The 20,077-nt window shown below is 39.6% G+C and overlaps 1 protein-coding gene across 1 annotated transcript; it reads left to right on the top strand.

Moving 5' to 3' along the window:
• The first annotated feature begins 18,332 nt into the window (after positions 1-18,332).
• Positions 18,333-19,273, top strand: LOC115499983 (olfactory receptor 1N1). The gene is given in 5 exon segments (XM_030294276.1): positions 18,333-18,633; positions 18,636-18,802; positions 18,804-18,944; positions 18,946-19,158; positions 19,160-19,273. Coding segments are annotated over 5 exon segments (936 nt in total).
• The last annotated feature ends 804 nt before the right edge of the window (positions 19,274-20,077 follow it).

The raw sequence follows: 20,077 nt of genomic DNA, 5'->3' as shown, positions 1-20,077 counted from the left end.
TTCTTATACAGCCTCTTAGAGAACATACATACACATTTTGATGGAATATATATTTAGTAGTAGAATTTGGGGGTTCTAGGTTTTGCATGGTTTCAACTTTAGTTTTTCAGAATGATTTTCATGTATACATGACAAATATCTCCTCTGGGTGTTGACTTTTCACTTTCTTATTGGTGTCTTTTGAGAAATAGAAGTTATTAATTTTAATATAGTCCAATTTATATTTTTCTTTATGATTATGTTGTTTGTGTCCTAAGAGATATTTGCATACTTCTTCATTATGAAGATATTCTCCCGTGTTTCCATCTAAAGTCTCCATTATTTTTTATTTCTATATGAATCTCTTTGGACTTGATTTTTATATACAGCATGAGGTCAGAATCAAATTATATTTTCTCACATTTGGGTATCCGATCATCTCAGATGATTTATTGAAAAGGTCATCATCTTGGGAAGTTTATTCTGCTATGTTGAAGAGTCACATTCATAATTCAGGTGAACATTTATCTATGAATCTGTTTATAGACTCTTCTGTTTCATCAGTTTTTCTGTCCTTGGTAAATACCACAGTTTTAATTATTATAGTTTTATAATATCTTGATATATGGTTGTATAAGTCTTCTAAATTTGTTTCCTTGGCTATCCTTGGTACTTGTGTTTTTATGTGAACTTTAGAATTAGCTTTATACACACAGACACACGCACAACCTGCTAGAACTATGAATGTGATATCATTGATAGGCTAATTTGGGAAGAGTGTATACAATAGTAATGCTGAATTTTTCAATCTATGAATATAGTATATCTCTTCATTTTTGCCTACTTTATTTCAATAACGTTTTAATAATATTTTGTAAATTTTAGTAAAGAGGTCTTGCACATTACCTTAAATGTATTCCTAGGTATCTGTGCTTTTATAGTCTAAAGTAAATAACATGTTTAGAATGTTTGTTTCTGTTTGTTCATGGCTAGGGTGCAGAAATGCAGTTGGTTTTGTATGTTAACTTTTGTATTGAGTGACCTTGCTATATCATTTTATTAGTCATTTTATTTAGTCATAGATTTGGAGTGAATTTTTAGGTGTATAATCAGATTGTCTGATAATTATCTGATAATAATACCAGTATTTCCAATTCCTATTTTTCAATATTTTACTTAAATTCTAGTTAGTTAACCTATTGTGTAACATTGGTTTCAGGAGCACAATTTATCACTTATATATAACACCCAGTGGTCACCACAAGTGCTCTCCTTAGTACCCATCACCCATTTAGCCCATCCCCCTGCCCACCTACCCTCCATCAACCCTCAGTTTGTTCTCTATAGTTAAGAGTCTCTTATGGTTTGCCTCCCTATCTCTTGTTTTTCCCCTTTGCCCTATGTTTATCTGTTTTGGTTCTTAAATTCCATGTATGAGTGAGATCACGTAGTATTTGTCTTTCTCTGGCTGACTTGTTTCACTTAGCATAATACATTCTAGCTCCGTCCATATCATTGTAAATGGCAAGATTTCATTACTTAATAGCTGAGTAATACACACACATGCACGCACATAAATACATACATACATACATACATACATACATACATACATACCACATCTTCTCCATCCATTCATCAATCAATGGGCATTTGGGCTGTTTCCACAATTTGGCTATTGTTGATAATGCTGCTATAAACATTATCCCTTCAAATCAGTACTTTGTATCATTTGGATAAATACCTAGTAGTGCAATTGCTGAATCATAGGGTAGTTCTGTTTTTAACTCTCTGAGGAACCTCCTTACTATCTTCCACAGTGCCTGCACCAGTTTGCATTCCCACCAACAATGTAAGAGGATTACCCTTTTTCTGCATCCTTGACATCACATCTTGTTTCCTGCATTGTTAATTTTAGCCATTCTGACTGTTATAAGGTGGTATCTCATTGTAGTTTTGATATGTATTTCCCTGATGATGAGTGATATTGAGCATCTTTTCATGTGTCTATTAGCCATCTGTATGTCTTCTTTGGAGCAAATGTCTATTCATGTCTTCTGCCCGTTTTTAATTGGGTTATTTGTTTTTTGGGTGTTGATTTTTATAAGTTCTTTATATATTTTGGATACTAACCCTTTATCAGATATGTCATTTGCAAATATCATCTCCCATTCCAAAGGTTGCCTTTTAGTTTTGTTGATAATTTCCTCCTCTGTGCAGAAGCTTTTTATTTTGGTGTAGTTTCAATAGGTTTTTTTTTTTTTTTTTGCTTTTGTTTCCCCTGCCTCTGGAAATAAGAAGTTGCTATGACTGGTGTCAAAGAGGTAACTGCCTGTGTTCTCCTCTAGGACATTGATGGTTTCCTGTCTCACATTTAGTTCTTTCATCCATTTTGAATTTATTTTTTTATATGGTGTAAGAAAGTGGTCCAGTTTCATTCTTTTGCGTGTTGCTCTCCAGTTTTCACAGTACCATTTGTTGAAGAGACTGTCTTCTTTTCCATCAATAGTCTTTCCTTCTTTCTTAAAGATTAGTTAACCATAGAGCTGTGGACCCATTTCTGGGTTTTCTGTTCTGTTCCATGGATCTATGTGTCTGTTTTTGTGCCACTACCATACTGTCTTGATGGCTACAGCCATCATAATAGAAGTTGAATTCTGGAATGATAATATGCCTCCAGCTTTGCTCTTCTTTTTCAAGATAGCTTTGGCTATTCCAGGTCTTTTCTGGCTGCATGCAAATTTTAGGATTATTCATTGTAGTCCTGTGAAAAGTGCTGTTGGTATTTTAATATAGATTGCATTAAATGTGTGCGTTCTTTGGGGTAGTATAGACAGTTTAACATATTTGTTCTGTAATGAAATGGCACTAAATTCCTGTCTGTCAGTAATTACTCCAACTGTAAATGAGCTACATACTCCAATCAAAACACACAGAGTATCAGAATAGATTTAAAAAAAAACAAGACCCTCTCTCCCCGGTATCTCACCGCTGCGTCAGTGCAGGCATCAGCAAATTAATGAGAGGAGAGAGGAGGCCCCTGCTCTTGGACACCCGCAGGAACTTACTCCAGCTCCAGACACACCGTAAACACTTTCATCTAATGGAAGATAAGCTGTGAAATCAGATTTCTGAACCACAAGACACTTGTGTAAAAACTGCATTCCATGCCAGGCCTGAAATATTCCAAAGCTCAGTTCGCTATCAGCACCCCACGTGGTGCAATTAATAAAGAGCTAGCGTGGGGCCACTGGCACAAGCAAGGCAGCTCCTTAGAACCTGAACTTCCTATTTGTTCCATTCCTTGGGTAGATAACGCCTGTTAATTACTCTGGAGGGGAGTCAGGAATAAATTCAAAACAGATACCCATCTGCTCATGTGCCTGGTGGACATTTCCAGTCAACCTGAAGCCTTCTGGTTGCTCTATGTTTCCTGGTAAAAGATGCCTCAACTTCCATCATTCTCCTTATCTGGGAGAGAAGTTTCAGAGTAATATCTGAGTTTTCTCTTTCCCGTGCACACCCCATCCGCGACTGTCATCAGTTTTGTTAGAACATTCTATCTGGTCTCGCTGGATCAAGCTCTCCTCTCCAGATCGCCCTATATGGGGAACTAAAAATAATCCTCGTTTCAATGAAATTATTTTGGCGAGGAGAGAGGGAAGATGGCGGCATAGGAGGACGCTGGGCTCACCGCGCGTCCTGCTGATCACTTAGATTCCACCTACACCTGCCTAAATAACCCAGAAAACCGCCAGAGGATTAGCAGAACGGAGTCACCGGAGCCAAGCACAGACGAGAGGCCCACGGAAGAGGGTAGGAAGGGCGGCGAGGCAGTGCGCGCTCCACGGACTGGCGGGAGGGAGCCGGGGCGGAGGGGCGGCTCGCCGGCCAAGCAGAGCCCCCGAGTCTGGCTTGCAAAAGCGGAGGGGCCTGACGGACTGTGTTCTGACAGCAAGCGCGACTTAGCGTCTGGGAGGTCATAAGTTAACAGCTCTGCTCAGAAAGCGGGAAGGCTGGAGGACAAAGGGAGGGAGAGCTGCTGAGCCCCCGGAGGACAGAGCTCAGTTTGGTGGGGAACAAAGGCGCTCGCCAGCGTCATCTCCCCCGCCCATCCCCCAGCCAAAATCCCAAAGGGAACCAGTTCCTGCCAGGGAACTTGCTCGCTCCGCGCAAACACCCAACTCTGTGCTTCTGCGGAGCCAAACCTCCGGCAGCGGATCTGACTCCCTCCTGCTGCCACAGGGCCCCTCTTGAAGTGGATCACCTAAGGAGAAGCGAGCTAAGCCTGCCCCTCCTGCCCCCGTGCACCTTGCCTACCCACCCCAGCTAATATGCCAGATCCCCAGCATCACAAGCCTGGCAGTGTGCAAGTAGCCCAGATGGGCCACGCCACCCCACAGTGAATCCCGCCCCTAGGAGAGGGGAAGAGGAGGCACACACCAGTCTGACTGTGGCCCCAGCGGTGGGCTGGGGGCAGACATCAGGTCGGACTGCGGCCCCGCCCACCAACTCCAGTTATACACCACAGCACAGGGGAAGTGCCCTGCAGGTCCTCACCACTCCAGGGACTATCCAAAATGACCAAATGGAAGAATTCCCCTCAGAAGAATCTCCAGGAAATAACAACAGCTAATGAACTGATCAAAAAGGATTTAAATGATATAACAGAAAGTGAATTTAGAATAATAGTCATAAAATTAATCGCTGGGCTTGAAAACAGTATAGAGGACAGCAGAGAATCTCTTGCTACAGAGATCAAGGGACTAAGGAACAGTCACGAGGAGCTGAAAAGCACTTTAAACGAAATGCAAAACAAAATGGAAACGACGACAGCTCGGATTGAAGAGGCAGAGGAGAGAATAGGTGAACTAGAACATAAAGTTATGGAAAAAGAGGAAGCTGAGAGAAAGAGAGATAAAAAAATCCAGGAGTATGAGGGGAAAATTAGAGAACTAAGTGATACGCTAAAAAGAAATAATATACGCATAATTGGTATCCCAGAGGAGGAAGAGAGAGGGAAAGGTGCTGAAGGGGTACTTGAAGAAATTATAGCTGAGAACTTCCCTGAACTGGGGAAGGAAAAAGGCATTGAAATCCAAGAGGCACAGAGAACTCCCTTCAGACATAACTTGAATCGATCTTCTGCACAACATATCATAGTGAAATTGGCAAAATACAAGGATAAAGAGAAAATTCTGAAAGCAGCGAGGGATAAACGTGCCCTAACTTATAAAGGGAGACCTATAAGACTCGTGACTAATCTCTCTACTGAAACTTGGCAGGCCAGAAAGGAATGGCAGGAGATCTTCAATGTGATGAACAGGAAAAATATGCAGCCGAGAATCCTTTATCCAGCAAGTCTGTCATTTAGAATAGAAGGAGAGATAAAGGTTTTCCCAAACAAACAAAAACTGAAGGAATTTGTCATCACTAAACCAGCCCTACAAGAGATCCTAAGGGGGACCCTGTGAGACAAAGTACCAGAGACATCACTACAAGCATAAAACATGCAGACATCACAATGACTCTAAACCCGTATCTTTCTATAATAACACTGAATGTAAATGGACTAAATGCGCCAACCAAAAGACATAGGGTATCAGAATGGATAAAAAAACAAGACCCATCTATTTGGTGTCTACAAGAGACTCATTTTAGACCTGAGGACACCTTTAGATTGAGAGTGAGGGGATGGAGAACTATTTATCATGCTACTGGAAGCCAAAAGAAAGCTGGAGTAGCCATACTTATATCAGACAAACTAGACTTTAAATTAAAGGCTGTAACAAGAGATGAAGAAGGGCATTATATAATAATTACAGGGTCTATCCATCAGGAAGAGCTAACAATTATAAATGTCTATGCGCCGAATACGGGAGCCCCCAAATATATAAAACAATTACTCATAAACATAAGCAACCTTATTGATAAGAATGTGGTAATTGCTGGGGACTTTAACACCCCACTTACAGAAATGGATAGATCATCTAGACACACGGTCAATAAAGAAACAAGGGCCCTGAATGAGACATTGGATCAGATGGACTTGACAGATATATTTAGAACTCTGCGTCCCAAAGCAACAGAATATACTTTCTTCTCAAGTGCACATGGAACATTCTCCAAGATAGATCATATACTGGGTCACAAAACAGCCCTTCATAAGTTTACAAGAATTGAAATTATACCATGCATACTTTCAGACCACAATGCTATGAAGCTTGAAATCAACCACAGGAAAAAGTCTGGAAAACCTCCAAAAGTATGGAGGTTAAAGAACACCCTACTAACGAATGAGTGGGTCAACCAGGCAATTAGAGAAGAAATTAAAAAATATATGGAAACAAACGAAAATGAAAATACAACAATCCAAATGCTTTGGGACGCAGCGAAGGCAGTCCTGAGAGGAAAATACATTGCAATCCAGACCTATCTCAAGAAACAAGAAAAATCCCAAATACATAATCTAACAGCACACCTAAAGGAAATAGAAGCAGAACAGCAAAGGCAGCCTAAACCCAGCAGAAGAAGAGAAAAAATAAAGATCAGAGCAGAAATAAACAATATAGAATCTAAAAAAACTGTAGAGCAGATCAACGAAACCAAGAGTTGGTTTTTTGAAAAAATAAACAAAATTGACAAACCTCTAGCCAGGCTTCTCAAAAAGAAAAGGGAGATGACCCAAATAGATAAAATCATGAATGAAAATGGAATTATTACAACCAATCCCTCAGAGATACAAACAATTATCAGGGAATACAATGAAAAATCATATGCCAACAAATTGGACAACCTGGAAGAAATGGACAAATTCCTAAACACCCACACTCTTCCAAAACTCAATCAGGAGGAAATAGAAAGCTTGAACAGACCCATAACCAGCGAAGAAATTGAATCGGTTATCAAAAATCTCCCAACAAATAAGAGTCCAGGACCAGATGGCTTCCCAGGGGAGTTCTACCAGACGTTTAAAGCAGAGATAATACCTATCCTTCTCAAGCTATTCCAAGAAATAGAAGGGGAATGAAAACTTCCAGACTCATTCTATGAAGCCAGTATTACTTTGATTCCTAAACCAGACAGAGACCCAGTAAAAAAAGAGAACTACAGGCCAATATCCCTGATGAATATGGATGCAAAAATTCTCAATAAGATACTAGCAAATCGAATTCAACGGCATATAAAAAGAATTATCCACCATGACCAAGTGGGATTCATTCCTGGGCTGCAGGGCTGGTTCAACATTCGCAAATCAATCAACGTGATACATCACATTAGCAAAAAAAAAAAAAAAGAGAAGAACCATATGATCCTGTCAATCGATGCAGAAAAGGCCTTTGACAAAATCCAGCACCCTTTCTTAATAAAAACCCTTGAGAAAGTCGGGATAGAAGGAACATACTTACAGATCATAAAAGCCATTTATGAAAAGCCCACAGCTAACATCATCCTCAATGGGGAAAAACTGAGAGCTTTTTCCCTGGGATCAGGAACACGACAGGGATGCCCACTCTCACCGCTGTTGTTTAGCATAGTGTTGGAAGTTCTAGCATCAGCAGACAACAAAAGGAAATCAAAGGCATCAAAATTGGCAAAGATGAAGTCAAGCTTTCGCTTTTTGCAGATGACATGATATTATACATGGAAAATCCGATAGACTCCACCAAAAGTCTGCTAGAACTGATACATGAATTCAGCAAAGTTGCAGGATACAAACTCAATGTACAGAAATCAGTTGCATTCTTATACACTAACAATGAAGCAACAGAAAGACAAATAAAGAAACTGATCCCATTCACAATTGCACCACGAAGCATAAAATACCTAGGAATAAATCTAACCAAAGATGTAAAAGATCTGTATGCTGAAAACTATAGAAAACTTATGAAGGTAATTGAAGAAGATTTAAAGAAATGGAAAGACATTCCCTGCTCATGGATTGGAAGAATAAATATTGTCAAAATGTCAATACTACCCAAAGCTATCTACACATTCAATGCAATCCCAATCAAAATTGCACCAGCATTCTTCTCGAAACTAGAACAAGCAATCCTAAAATTCATATGGAACCACAAAAGGCCCCGAATAGCCAAAGCAATTTTGAAGAAGAAGACCAAAGCGGGAGGCATCACAATCCCAGACTTTAGCCTCTACTACAAAGCTGTCATCATCAAGACAGCATGGTATTGGCACAAAAACAGACACATAGACCAATGGAATAGAATAGAAACCCCAGAACTAGACCCACAAACGTATGGCCAACTAATCTTTGACAAAGCAGGAAAGAACATCCAATGGAAAAAAGACAGTCTCTTTAACAAATGGTGCTGGGAGAACTGGACAGCAACATGCAGAAGGATGAAAATAGACCACTTTCTCACACCATTCACAAAAATAATCTCAAAATGGATAAAGGACCTGAATGTGAGACAGGAAACCATCAAACCTTAGAGGAGAAAGCAGGAAAAGACCTCTCTGACCTCAGCCGTAGCAATCTCTTACTCGACACATCCCCAAAGGCAAGGGAATTAAAAGCAAAAGTGAATTACTGGGACCTTATGAAGATAAAAAGCTTCTGCACAGCAAAGGAAACAACCAACAAAACTAAAAGGCAACCAACGGAATGGGAAAAGATATTTGCAAATGACATATCGAACAAAGGCTAGTATCCAAAATCTATAAAGAGCTCACCGAACTCCACACCCGAAAAACAAATAACCCAGTGAAGAAATGGGCAGAAAACATGAAAAGACACTTCTCTAAAGAAGACATCCGGATGGCCAACAGGCACATGGAAAGATGTTCAGCGTCGCTCCTAATCAGGGAAATACAAATCAAAACCACATTCAGATATCACCTCACGCTAGTCAAAGTGGCTAAAATGAACAAATCAGGAGACTATAGATGCTGGAGAGGATGTGGAGAAACGGGAACCCTCTTGCACTGTTGGTGGGAATGCAAATTGGTGCAGCCGCTCTGGAAAACAGTGTGGAGTTTCCTCAGAAAATTAAAAATAGACCTACCCTATGACCCAGCAATAGCACTGCTAGGAATTTACCCAAGGGATACAGGAGTGCTGATGCATAGGGGCACCTGTACCCCAATGTTTATAGCAGCACTCTCAACAATAGCCAAATAGACTAAATGTCCATCAACTGATGAATGGATAAAGAAATTGTGGTTTATATACACAATGGAATACTACGTGGCAATGAGAAAAAATGAAATATGGCCTTTTGTAGCAACGTGGATGGAACTGGAGAGTGTGATGCTAAGTGAAATAAGCCATACAGAGAAAGACAGATACCATATGGTTTCACTCTTATGTGGATCCTGAGAAACTTAACAGAAACCCATGGGGGAGGGGAAGGAAAAAAAAAAGAGGTTAGAGTGGGAGAGAGCCAAAGCATAAGAGACTCTTAAAAACTGAGAACAAACTGAGGGTTGATGGGGGGTGGGAGGGAGGGGAGGGTGGGTGATGGGTATTGAGGAGGGCACCTTTTGGGATGAGTACTGGGTGTTGTATGGAAACCAATTTGACAACAAATTTCATATATTAAAAAAAAAAAGCAACCAAGACCCATGTATTTGCTGCCAGCAAGACACTCATTTTAGACTGAAAGACACCTGTAGATTGAAAGTGAGGGGATAAAGAAATATTTACCATGCAAATGGATATCAGAAGAAAGCCAGAGTAGCAATACTTATATCAGGCAAACTAGATTTTAAACTAAAGGCTGTAACAAGAGATGAAGAAGGGCATTCATTACATCATACTAAGAGGGTCTATCCAACAAGAACATCTAATAATTGTACATATTTATGCTCCTAACTCAGAACACCCAAATATATAAAACAATAACAAACAGAAAGGAAATCATTGATAATAATACGATAATAGTAGGGGACTTTAACACCTCACTTACAGCAAAGGACAGATCATGTAAGCAGAAAATCAACAAGGAAACAATGGCTTTGAATGACACACTATACCAGATGGACTTAACAGGTATATTTGCAACATTTCGTCCAAAAGCAGCAGAATATGCATTGTTTTTCAAATGCACATGGAACATTCTCAGATTAGATCACATTCTGGGTCAGAAATCATCCCTCAACAAGTACAAAAAAATTGAAGTCATACCGTGCAAATTTTCTGATCACAACACTATGAAATTTGAAGTCAATCAGAAGAAGAAATTCGGAAAGATCACTAATTCATGGAGGCTAAAGAACATCCTACTAAAGAATTAATGGTCAACCAGGAAATTAAAGAAGAAAGTAACAAGTACCTGGAAACAAATGAAAATGAAACATGACCATCCAAAACCTTTGGGATGCAGCAGAAGTGGTCATTAGAGGGATGTTTATAGCAATACAGGTCTACATCAAGAATCCAGAAAAGTGTCAAATATACAACCTAACCTTACACCTAAAGGAGCTAGAAAAAGAAAACAAATGAAGTATAAAGCCAGCAGAAGAAGGGAAATATTCCTAGTTTCCTATAGGTTTTATTGCAAATGGGTGTTGAAGTTTATCAAATACTTTTGTTTCATCTATTGAAATTTTGAAATGATTATTCTCCTTTACGTGTTAGTGGAATGATTTTCATTGGTTGGTTTTCAAATATTAAACTAACCTATCATCACGAATAAATCCTTTGGCTCAGTGTAGTATGCTTTCTGTGTAACTCTGATTTTAATTTTGTAATTTTTCATTTAGAGTTTTGAAACATCAAAGATCATTCTTTGATTTTCCTTTCTTTTTATTTACCTCTCAAATTTTAGTATTAGTGCCATGCTTGCCTCACAAAAAGAGTCACAGACTTTTTCTTCTTCTACTATTCTGGTGAAGAGTTCAGTGATGAGTTCATGTAAGACTGATTATTTCTTCCTTAAATGTTTGGAAGAACCCAACAGTGAAATCACTGGGGACTTGATATTTTTATTATGGGAACTTTTGATAATGCATTCCATTTCTCTAGTAGATAGGAAACTATTCAGATTTTCTTTTCTTTTGTCGGCTTTCATGTATTTTATCTTTGAAGTATTTGTCCATTTTACTCAAATTGGCATTCATCAGCTTAAAGTTGCTCATAATAGCCTTACATTAAAAAAAATGTCCTTACATAAAAAAAGTACAGGGAGTAAAAAACACAAATAATACCTGTAAAAATTAATGAATGTTTATATATGTATATATCCATGTAGCCACTATAGATGGAGCTAGAGAGTATTATGCTAAGCGAAGTAAGTCAGAGAAATCAAATACCATATGATTTCACTCATATGTGGAATTTAAGAAACAAAACATAGAGAAAAAAGAGTGAGAGAGGCAAACCAAGAAACTGACTCTTAACTATAGAGAACAAACTGATGGTTAGCAGAGGGGAGGTGGCTGGGATGATGGGTTAAACAGGTGATAGGGATTAAGGGGTGCACTTGTGATGAGCACCAGGTGTTCCATGGAAGTGTTGAATCACCATATTGTACACCTGAAAATAATATTACACTGTATGTTAACTGGAATTTAAATAAATACTTAAAATATATACATTTTAAAAATGTATTATGACATTTTAAAATGTATTAACAACATTTTCATCTCCCCAGTTTTCCTCAACATTACCCCAGAGATAAAAAGACTGACACTGATACTTTTTTGAGACTATTTAGCAACTAGAACTCTCAATTATTTTGGATGGGAATGTAAATTTGTATAAGCATTTGGAACATAGTTTGCCTACATATACTAAAGTTAAATATTGCTTACCCTAAGACTCAGACATATCACCTCTGCATATACACCTGAGAGAAATAAGTACATATGGCCCACAAAAGACATACTTAAGGATGTTCCTGTCACCTTTACTCATAATAGTCAAAAATTGGAAATGACCATATATGTTCATCAACAGAAAAAATGAATAAAGTATTATTTGTGTAATGAAATATTATATAGCAATACAATACAAATCATGTCACAACATGATTGAATGTGACAGATGTCATGTTGAGCTAAAGAAGCCAGATGTAAGAGTTCTACCATGTGATTCCTTTTACTTGAACTTTAATGATAGACAAAACTAATCTTCTGGTAATATGTATCACAAGAGTAGTTACCTCCAAGAGGATAATGGCTCAGAAGGGAAAAGAGGGAGCCTTCTAACTTGGAGGAGATATTATATATCTTGATTAGCGGGGTGTTACACAGGTGTAAACATGAAAAATTCATTGAGTTGTGCACTTCAGATTTATGTGCTGTGTTGACTTATGCCATAACCCAGTACATTTTTGGAAACTGGCTGGTAGCTCTATGCTTATAGATGGAGCTGTTGACTTTGAGTTCCACTGAAGCATGATCTGGCTTGGAAATGTGTTTTGAGGAGGGGTCTCCAATGCCAGTAGGAGAAGAAAATTATTCTAATATTCTATATTCAAGATAGAGGTCTAGAAGAAAAATCTGAATAAAGGGCTGTGGGTCCCAGCATTCAACATTTGGTGTGCATGTATAGTCATATATTTTCCTTGTTTTTCACATGATTCACTAATAATATAATTCTGAGCTATTTGTGGCAACCCCCATTCCCAAGCTTCTCCAGAAAGTAAACCTCCCAGTTTCTAGCTGGGATAAGACAGGGATAGCATTCCCACAGGGTGGGGTGTAAAGAGTAATCTAAGGGACCTAGGTTTTCCTGAAATAACTGTCACCTCTTAGACTACCCTTTCACTCCTGGGTCCCAAGGTACCAAGGGCTTCCAGTTTGTGGGCCTTTTTGAGGATTCTTTGGTGTGACAAGATTGATTCTTATATTTCACCTACTGCCAGTTTAGAATTCCACTTTTCCATATCTGTTCACTCATTTAATGCCACATGGAGATAAAGAAAAATTGCAGCATATGGAGCTAAACATGCAAAGCAGACCTTATTCAATACTATTGGCAGGTGAAGATATGGAGAAAAGAGAACTTTTGTTCACAGTTGGAGGAATTCTAAGTCAGTGCAGGCACTATAGGAAACAGTATGGAGGTACCTCAAAAAATTAAAAATAGAACTACCATACAGTCCAAAAATTCCACATCTGGTAATATACTTGAAGTAAATAAAACACTATGTCCAAGACATATCCGCACTCCGTGTTTATTGCAGCATTATTGGCCACAGCCAAGACACGGAAACAATGGAAGTGTCCATCGGGAGATGAGTGATATAGAAGCTGTGAGACACACACACATACAGACACACACACAATGGAATACTCTTCAGCAATAAAAAAAAAAAAAAAGAATGGAATCCTTCCGTTTGCAAGAATACGAATGGACCTTAAGGATATTATGCTAAGTGAAGTAAGTCAGATGGAGAAAGACAAATACTGTATATGTGGCTCTCACTTACATGTGGAATTAAAAAAATGCCAAAAAACCAAAAATCCCATACTTACAGACAAAGGAATCAGATTTATGGTTTCCAGAGGTAGGAGTTAGGAGTTTGGGGAGTTTGAATAAGGTGGTTAAAAGGTAGAAACTTTCAGTTATAAGATAAATAAGTACTGGGGATATAATATACAACATGATGCCCATAGTTAACACTACTGTGCAGTATATTTGAAAGCCGTTGAAAGAGTAGATCCTGGGGCACCTGGGTGGCGCAGTCGGTTAAGCCTCCGACTTCAGCCAGGTCACGATCTCGTGGTCCATGAGTTCGAGCCCCGCGTCAGGCTCTGGGCTGATGGCTCAGAGCCTGGAGCCTGTTTCCGATTCTGTGTCTCCCTCTCTCTCTGCCCCTCCCCTGTTCATGCTCTGTCTCTCTCTGTCCCCCCAAAAAATAAATAAATAAACGTTGAAAAAAAAAAAGAGTAGATCCTAAAAGTTCTCATCACAAGAAGAAAAAGCAATTTTTTCCTTTTTTTTTTTTTTTGGTATCTATATGAGATGATGGATAAGTAAACTTACTGTGGTAATCATTTTACACTATATGCAAGTCAAGTCACTATGCTGTACACCTTAAACTTATACAGCGTTGCATGTAAATTATATTTCAGTAAAACTGGGGGAAGAGATGATTACAGGAGGGGAAAAATACTGAACTCAATTCCACTGGAAAAATAAAAAAGGCAGGAGGACTTTTTTTTTAAAGTAAGCTCTACACCAAATGTGGGGCTTGGACTTATGACCCTGAGATCAAGGGTCACATGTCCTACTGACTGAGCCAGCAGGAGGATTTTTAACTGCTGGGGTGAGCTAGTGGAAAAGCACTGGAGGCTGTTATAAGGCAGTTACTGTGATTAGACTGTGTTGCTGACTGGCATCCACTAAAGTAGGGCTCCTACCCTTCCACAGAGACTAGGAGATAAGTATGTTCTTTCTTCACGATTGCATTTTAAAGAGATGGCTCCCAGGCCCTTAAGAAAGACATTCCCAGGTTGTACAACTGTCAAGAACATGAGAGAAGACTTATATCTCAAAGGGGCAGAGAAAAAAATTAACTCTGTAAGTCTTCTAAAGTAAAGCTCTAAGAAAGTGGAGGTCAGGGGCCCACAGCCAGGAAAAACTGCATACAGCTTTGTCAAGTTGAGGGCAATGTTAAGACCATCTTGATGACCACTCTCTCACTTCTCCCCTCACCACTCCCTTTCTACTTTTATCTGTCCTTGTGGGGTTTATGACTTTTTTAAAAAATCACTTTACTTTTAGCAGAATTTTAGGAGAGTGTAAAATTAGATACATGACTTTTAAAAAAAATTTTAACGTTTACTCATTTTTTTTTTCAACGTTTATTTATTTTTGTGACAGAGAGAGACAGAGCATGAACGGGGGAGGGGCAGAGAGAGAGGGAGACATAGAATCGGAAACAGGCTCCAGGCTCTGAGCCATCAGCCCAGAGCCTGACGCGGGGCTCGAACTCCAGGACCGCGAGATCGTGACCTGGCTGAAGTCGGACGCTTAACCGACTGCGCCACCCAGGCGCCCCAACGTTTACTCATTTTTGAGAGACAGAGGCAGAGCACAATTGGGGGTGGGGCAGAGAGAGACAGGGAGCCACAGAATCTGAAGCAGGGTCCAGGCTCTGAGCTGTCAGCACAGAGCCTGATGTGGGGCTAGAACTGTGAGATCATGACCTGAGCCTAAGTTGGACACTTAACCGACTGAGCCACCCTGGCGCCCCAGGATACATGACTTTAATATAACATCTTTAACTGGAATCCCGAGAATTCTTTTGGAAATATATATCATATGCCTCTAAACTCTTTGTAGCAGCTTCCAGATTTCTTTATAGGAAGAAATTAGGAACAGGAATTTTGTTGCAAGTGAGAAAGCTAGGATATTTATTTACAGAGAAAGTGCATTTTTGCATGGACTGTTTACAAATCAATACAAACAGCATAACTCCTTAATGCTACCACTTAACAGAGAAAAAGTAACAGCTTCCAAAATTTTTTAATGAAGCCAGTACTATACTAATTTGGTCTATTATGAGAGATTCAGACAGCAAATTGGGCAATTATGAATGTTAGCTCTAACAAGGCTCTAGGGAACTCTGTCCCATGGCTCCCTGTCTGCAGGTGCCCAAAGTAGAACCCTCTTCAGCTTTCTCCTGTTATTAGCCTGATGAGCCAGCTCCCTGTTTCTGAGTTTCTCAGTTCAGGTTTCAAAAGACAAACATAAAATACCTCAAAACTCCTGAATACCTGTGTTGAAGGGGATCAGAGTACCACATGTCCCAGAGCATCTTAAAAATCCAGTACAGAACTTCTTTGTTCCAGCTGATGAATGTAACTAAGATAACTCTGGCCTTCCCTTCAGAATTATCCTTGGCTTGGTTTTGCAATCCTTTGTTGATCTCTTAGGCTTCTTGTCTAGAATCCTTCTCTCTCTTGCTCTCTCACTCTTGCTCTTGCTCTCATTCTCCCTTTTCCCCTCTAAACTTATTTTTAACCTCAGCTTAGCAAGCTCTTTTTTGCTTCTGTATTTATTATTCTTGATCCTAAATTCTGATTCCAGTAAATCCCATTACAAACGTTGTCAAGAAGAATCTGAGCTCTTCCTACCTTCCTCCCAAATTAAGGACATCTGCAATGCCTTCTTCTTAGCAACCAGAGTAGCAGTAAGAAGGGAAACTTGAGACAAACTACAGGCTAATAGTTATTGCCTTTGTAATATCCTCTCCATCATGTCGAAGCCAGCTCTTACTTGTTGGCAGACACAGTAGATGAGGAAGCAGTGGAGGTAAGTAAAGGGATCTTACTACCCTGTGATGACAGAGACACAGGTTGCCCTAAGGTTCAGGAAGCACCTCATTGTTATCTCTAGGATCTACAAAGTTTTCTGAGACTTTAGACAGGACTAAGGATGAGAAACCCTTTTAGGGAAAGGAAGAACCAAAAGATAGAACAAGAGATATTAGCACAAGGCCCTTGAGTACAGCTTTGGACACTTTTAGAGGATTTCTGATGTTAACTGGTTGGTAGTATAGACTGAGGGACCTCTATAGGAATAGTCTGATCAAGGGATTGTATGCCAACAGAGATAATTAAAGAGATACAGGTCTTCCCTAAAATAAATTGCAATCTCTTTGAGGTCTCCAATGGAAATGAATGGACTCATTCACTAAAGGTAGGATCTGGATGCCAGGAACAGCATGTCTGCTGGTCTGCATCACCTTCCTCTTGAGAAGATACACATCAGTTGGGTCTTAAGAGAGTCTCCTGCCTCCAGGACATGGTTATTAGAATGTGCCCAGTTACAGAGCCTAACCTTTGTGAGGCATTACATTTGCCATTGAGAGATAGAGTAGCGGAGAAAATAGCTTGTGGCACCTGGTCTCTCAGGGTAAGTAATATAGCTCTGAGATGTGTTCCCCAATTAGTGTAGGGTTCGGCAGTAGATAAATATGTGATGGTTCTCAGTTATTGCTCTTACTAATGTTTGAAATATTAACTTCAAAATAGAAAAAATCCTTCAATATATCTTGTATTGGTTTGGAGGTGGTTTTTTCTTTAGGTGTGGACTCTGAATAGAGATTGGGAGTAGGGATGTATTTAGATCTGTAAGATATTGATAAGAAAAATCATGAAAAATGGAAAGGTAGCTGACTGAACAGAAACAGTTCTAGTCTGAGAGCCTGGATACTCTGATTCTTATACTATCTCCCTCTAAGAAGCAGTGTTAACTTTTACAGTCACTTCACTTTTCCAAAACTTTGCTTAATCATCTATGAAGCATATGGAGCAGTTGAACTAAATGAAGTTTTCTTAATCCCTATTGAGCATCAAAATACCTGAGGAGGGTTTAGTTTTAGTTTTAGTTTTTTAAATACAGGTACCCAGACTGTCTCATAGATAACTTAACTCAGTAGGTCTGAGGATTCTGTACTTTTAGAAATCATCTCACAGACCAATGTTTGAGGACCTCTGGACCAGATGATTATGTAGGGTCTATCTCATTCGTAAACTTCATTGTTTTTCTATAAAAGACTAGTATCCAAGATAGAAAGGGCAAGCGAGGCTAAAGCTATGAAAGTAGAAATTTTGAGAGACTAAATGTTTGAAGGTATCTAGGTATTCTATCTATATTGACTGATGATGCTGTCTCTGGTGTCCAATGCTATGGGTTGAAACTCTGTCCCTAATATTTATAAGCTATGAGTCCCTCTGTATGTTAGTCAATTCTCTTCCCTATACAATTGTAGGAATAATAATATCTGCTTCCTAGTGCTATTTAAGGAGTAAAGGAGATGATCTGTATGAAGTGCTTAGTACAGTGGCTGATAAGTGTAGTAAGTGGCTGGTAAATGTCAGCTATGCGATGATGATGATGCCAATGACAAAAAACTCAAATACAAGAGGGAAAAAATACAGAACTCCTTATTTCCCATTTAAGAAGAAATGATACAGAAATAAAGGAACATGAGTTTATATGCCCTTCCCTGTAAAATGAGATATTGTGGTAGTTTAAAAAAATTGTATGAATTTTGGGGCTACCAAGAGAATGTAAAATTCAACTCATCTCAGTCTACTCATGTACTGGGCAAAGCAACGGTGAAGCTGATATGGGATGGTAGACCTCGTTCAAGGCTTGGTAATGCCAGGACTGAAAAGTACCCAGAGCCTCCTTAGAAGAGTATAAAATATTGACCAGAGGGAAAGAGAAAAGAAAGGAAGAATCTATGAGATTCCTAAAAAAGAGGAAAAAGAAGGAAGTAGAGTCAGATTAGAAGTGAAGTCAGATTAGGGAAGATAATGAATATAAAGAGAGATTTGGAAGTTAGAAGATTTGAGAGTCATCACATGTAAAGTTCTAGAAGAAATCTAGCATCTAACTCTCCTCCCTAGCTTCCAGATGCTGCAGAGTCATGGAAAACCAATCCAGCATCTCTGAGTTTTTCCTCCAAGGAATATCCAAGTTACCAGAGCAAAAGCAGTTCCTCTTTGGAATTTCCCTGTGTATGTATCTTGTCACTTTAACTGGGAACATGCTCATCTTCCTGGCCATCAGATCAGACCCACACCCCCACACCTCCACGTACTTCTTTCTGACCAACCTGTCTTTTGTTGACATAGGTTTAACATCTTCCACAGTTACCAAGATGCTGGTAAATGTGCAGACTCAACATCACACCATTTCCTATGCTGGTTACCTCATACAAATGTATTTCTGATGTTTGGTGATCTGGAGAGCTTCTTCCTGGCTGTAATGGTGTATGACCATTATGTGGCCATTTGCCACCCTCTCCACTACTCCACAGTCATGAGCCCCCAAGTCTGTGCCCTGCTGCTTGCATTGTGCTGGGTCCTCACCCACACTGTTGCCCTGACTCACTGTTGCCCTCCTCATAGCTTGGCTGTCCTTCTCTGTTGCTGGGGAAATAGCTCACTTTTTCTGTGACATAACTCCTATCCTGAAGCTGTCATGTTCCGACACTCACATCAGCATGTTGATGGTTTTTGCCATAGGAGGCACAGTGAGTACTCATTGTCCCCTTTATCTGCATTGTCATCTCCTACATCCACATTATATTGGCCTTCCTAAGGGTCCAAACTCCTGGTGCAGAAGGCAAGGCCTTTTCCACCTGTAGTTCCCATCTCTGTGTCATCTGTGTGTTCTATGGGACGCTCTTCAGTGCCTACTTGTGCCCTGCCTCTGTTGCCTCTGAAGAGAAGGACATGGCAGAAGCTGCAAGTGTATACTGTTGTGACCCCCATGTTGAGCCCCTTTATCTATAGACTGAGGAACAAGGACATGAAGGGTGCCCTTAAGAAGCTCCTCAGTCACAGGAGAATTTTATCCTCTTAGATGCAGTGATGGTGGCTTTTCATTAAAGCCACAAACTTGGCTTCAGTTTTGGGTCTGCCACATACTAGCCGTAAGATTGTAGTCCCATTACCTATCCACTCTGAGCCTTAGTCTTCTCATCTATAAAATGGAGATAGTTACCTCTATCCTCCAGTAAGGTGACTGGAGGACTAGATGAACTGAGATAAACTCTGAAGTGCATTTTGTATAGTGACAAATAATAGTAGGTTTTCAATAAGTGAAAGCTATTTTTATTACTGCTGTAAGTTTTCATCCTTGCCCCACTCAAAAAGTCAAAACAATCCTTTCTCTGAGATTCACTCATTCAACAAATATCTACCAGACCCCTGCTAGGTGCTGGGAGCTAAGTGCTAAGAGCTAAGGAACTTAAGTTCCTTAAGTGCATGGGATAAGACCAAGTCCCTGCTTTCATAACACTTCCATTTCCAGATTATTAATTTGCCAATCATAAAAAAATTGGGGGCTGTCTTGGTGGTAGCATTAAATTCAGGTAAAGATGAAATAAATAAAGGACAGAGGTTACTTTCCAGGAGATGCAGACTAGATAAAGGGTTCCACATCAGAAGACTGAAGTTCAGAGTTGAGATTTCTGTACTGGTTGCCCCACTTCACACAGTTTGCCAAGATTTTACCAGAAAGGATGAATTCTTTGTGCTGTCTCATCCCTTTGATGGTCAGAAATGCTCAATGCCAGCACCCTTTAATGACTTAAAAGGTGTGAACACTGTAACCATCTTTGTTTGCTTCCAGGTTTGCCTTTAGATCTAAAAAAGAGGCATCCGC

Source organism: Lynx canadensis, chromosome D4 (assembly GCF_007474595.2).
Source record: "Lynx canadensis isolate LIC74 chromosome D4, mLynCan4.pri.v2, whole genome shotgun sequence".
Taxonomy (NCBI): Eukaryota; Metazoa; Chordata; class Mammalia; order Carnivora; family Felidae; genus Lynx; species Lynx canadensis.
Note: the sequence above shows the minus strand (reverse complement) of the source record. Positions and strands in the feature narration are given on the sequence as shown.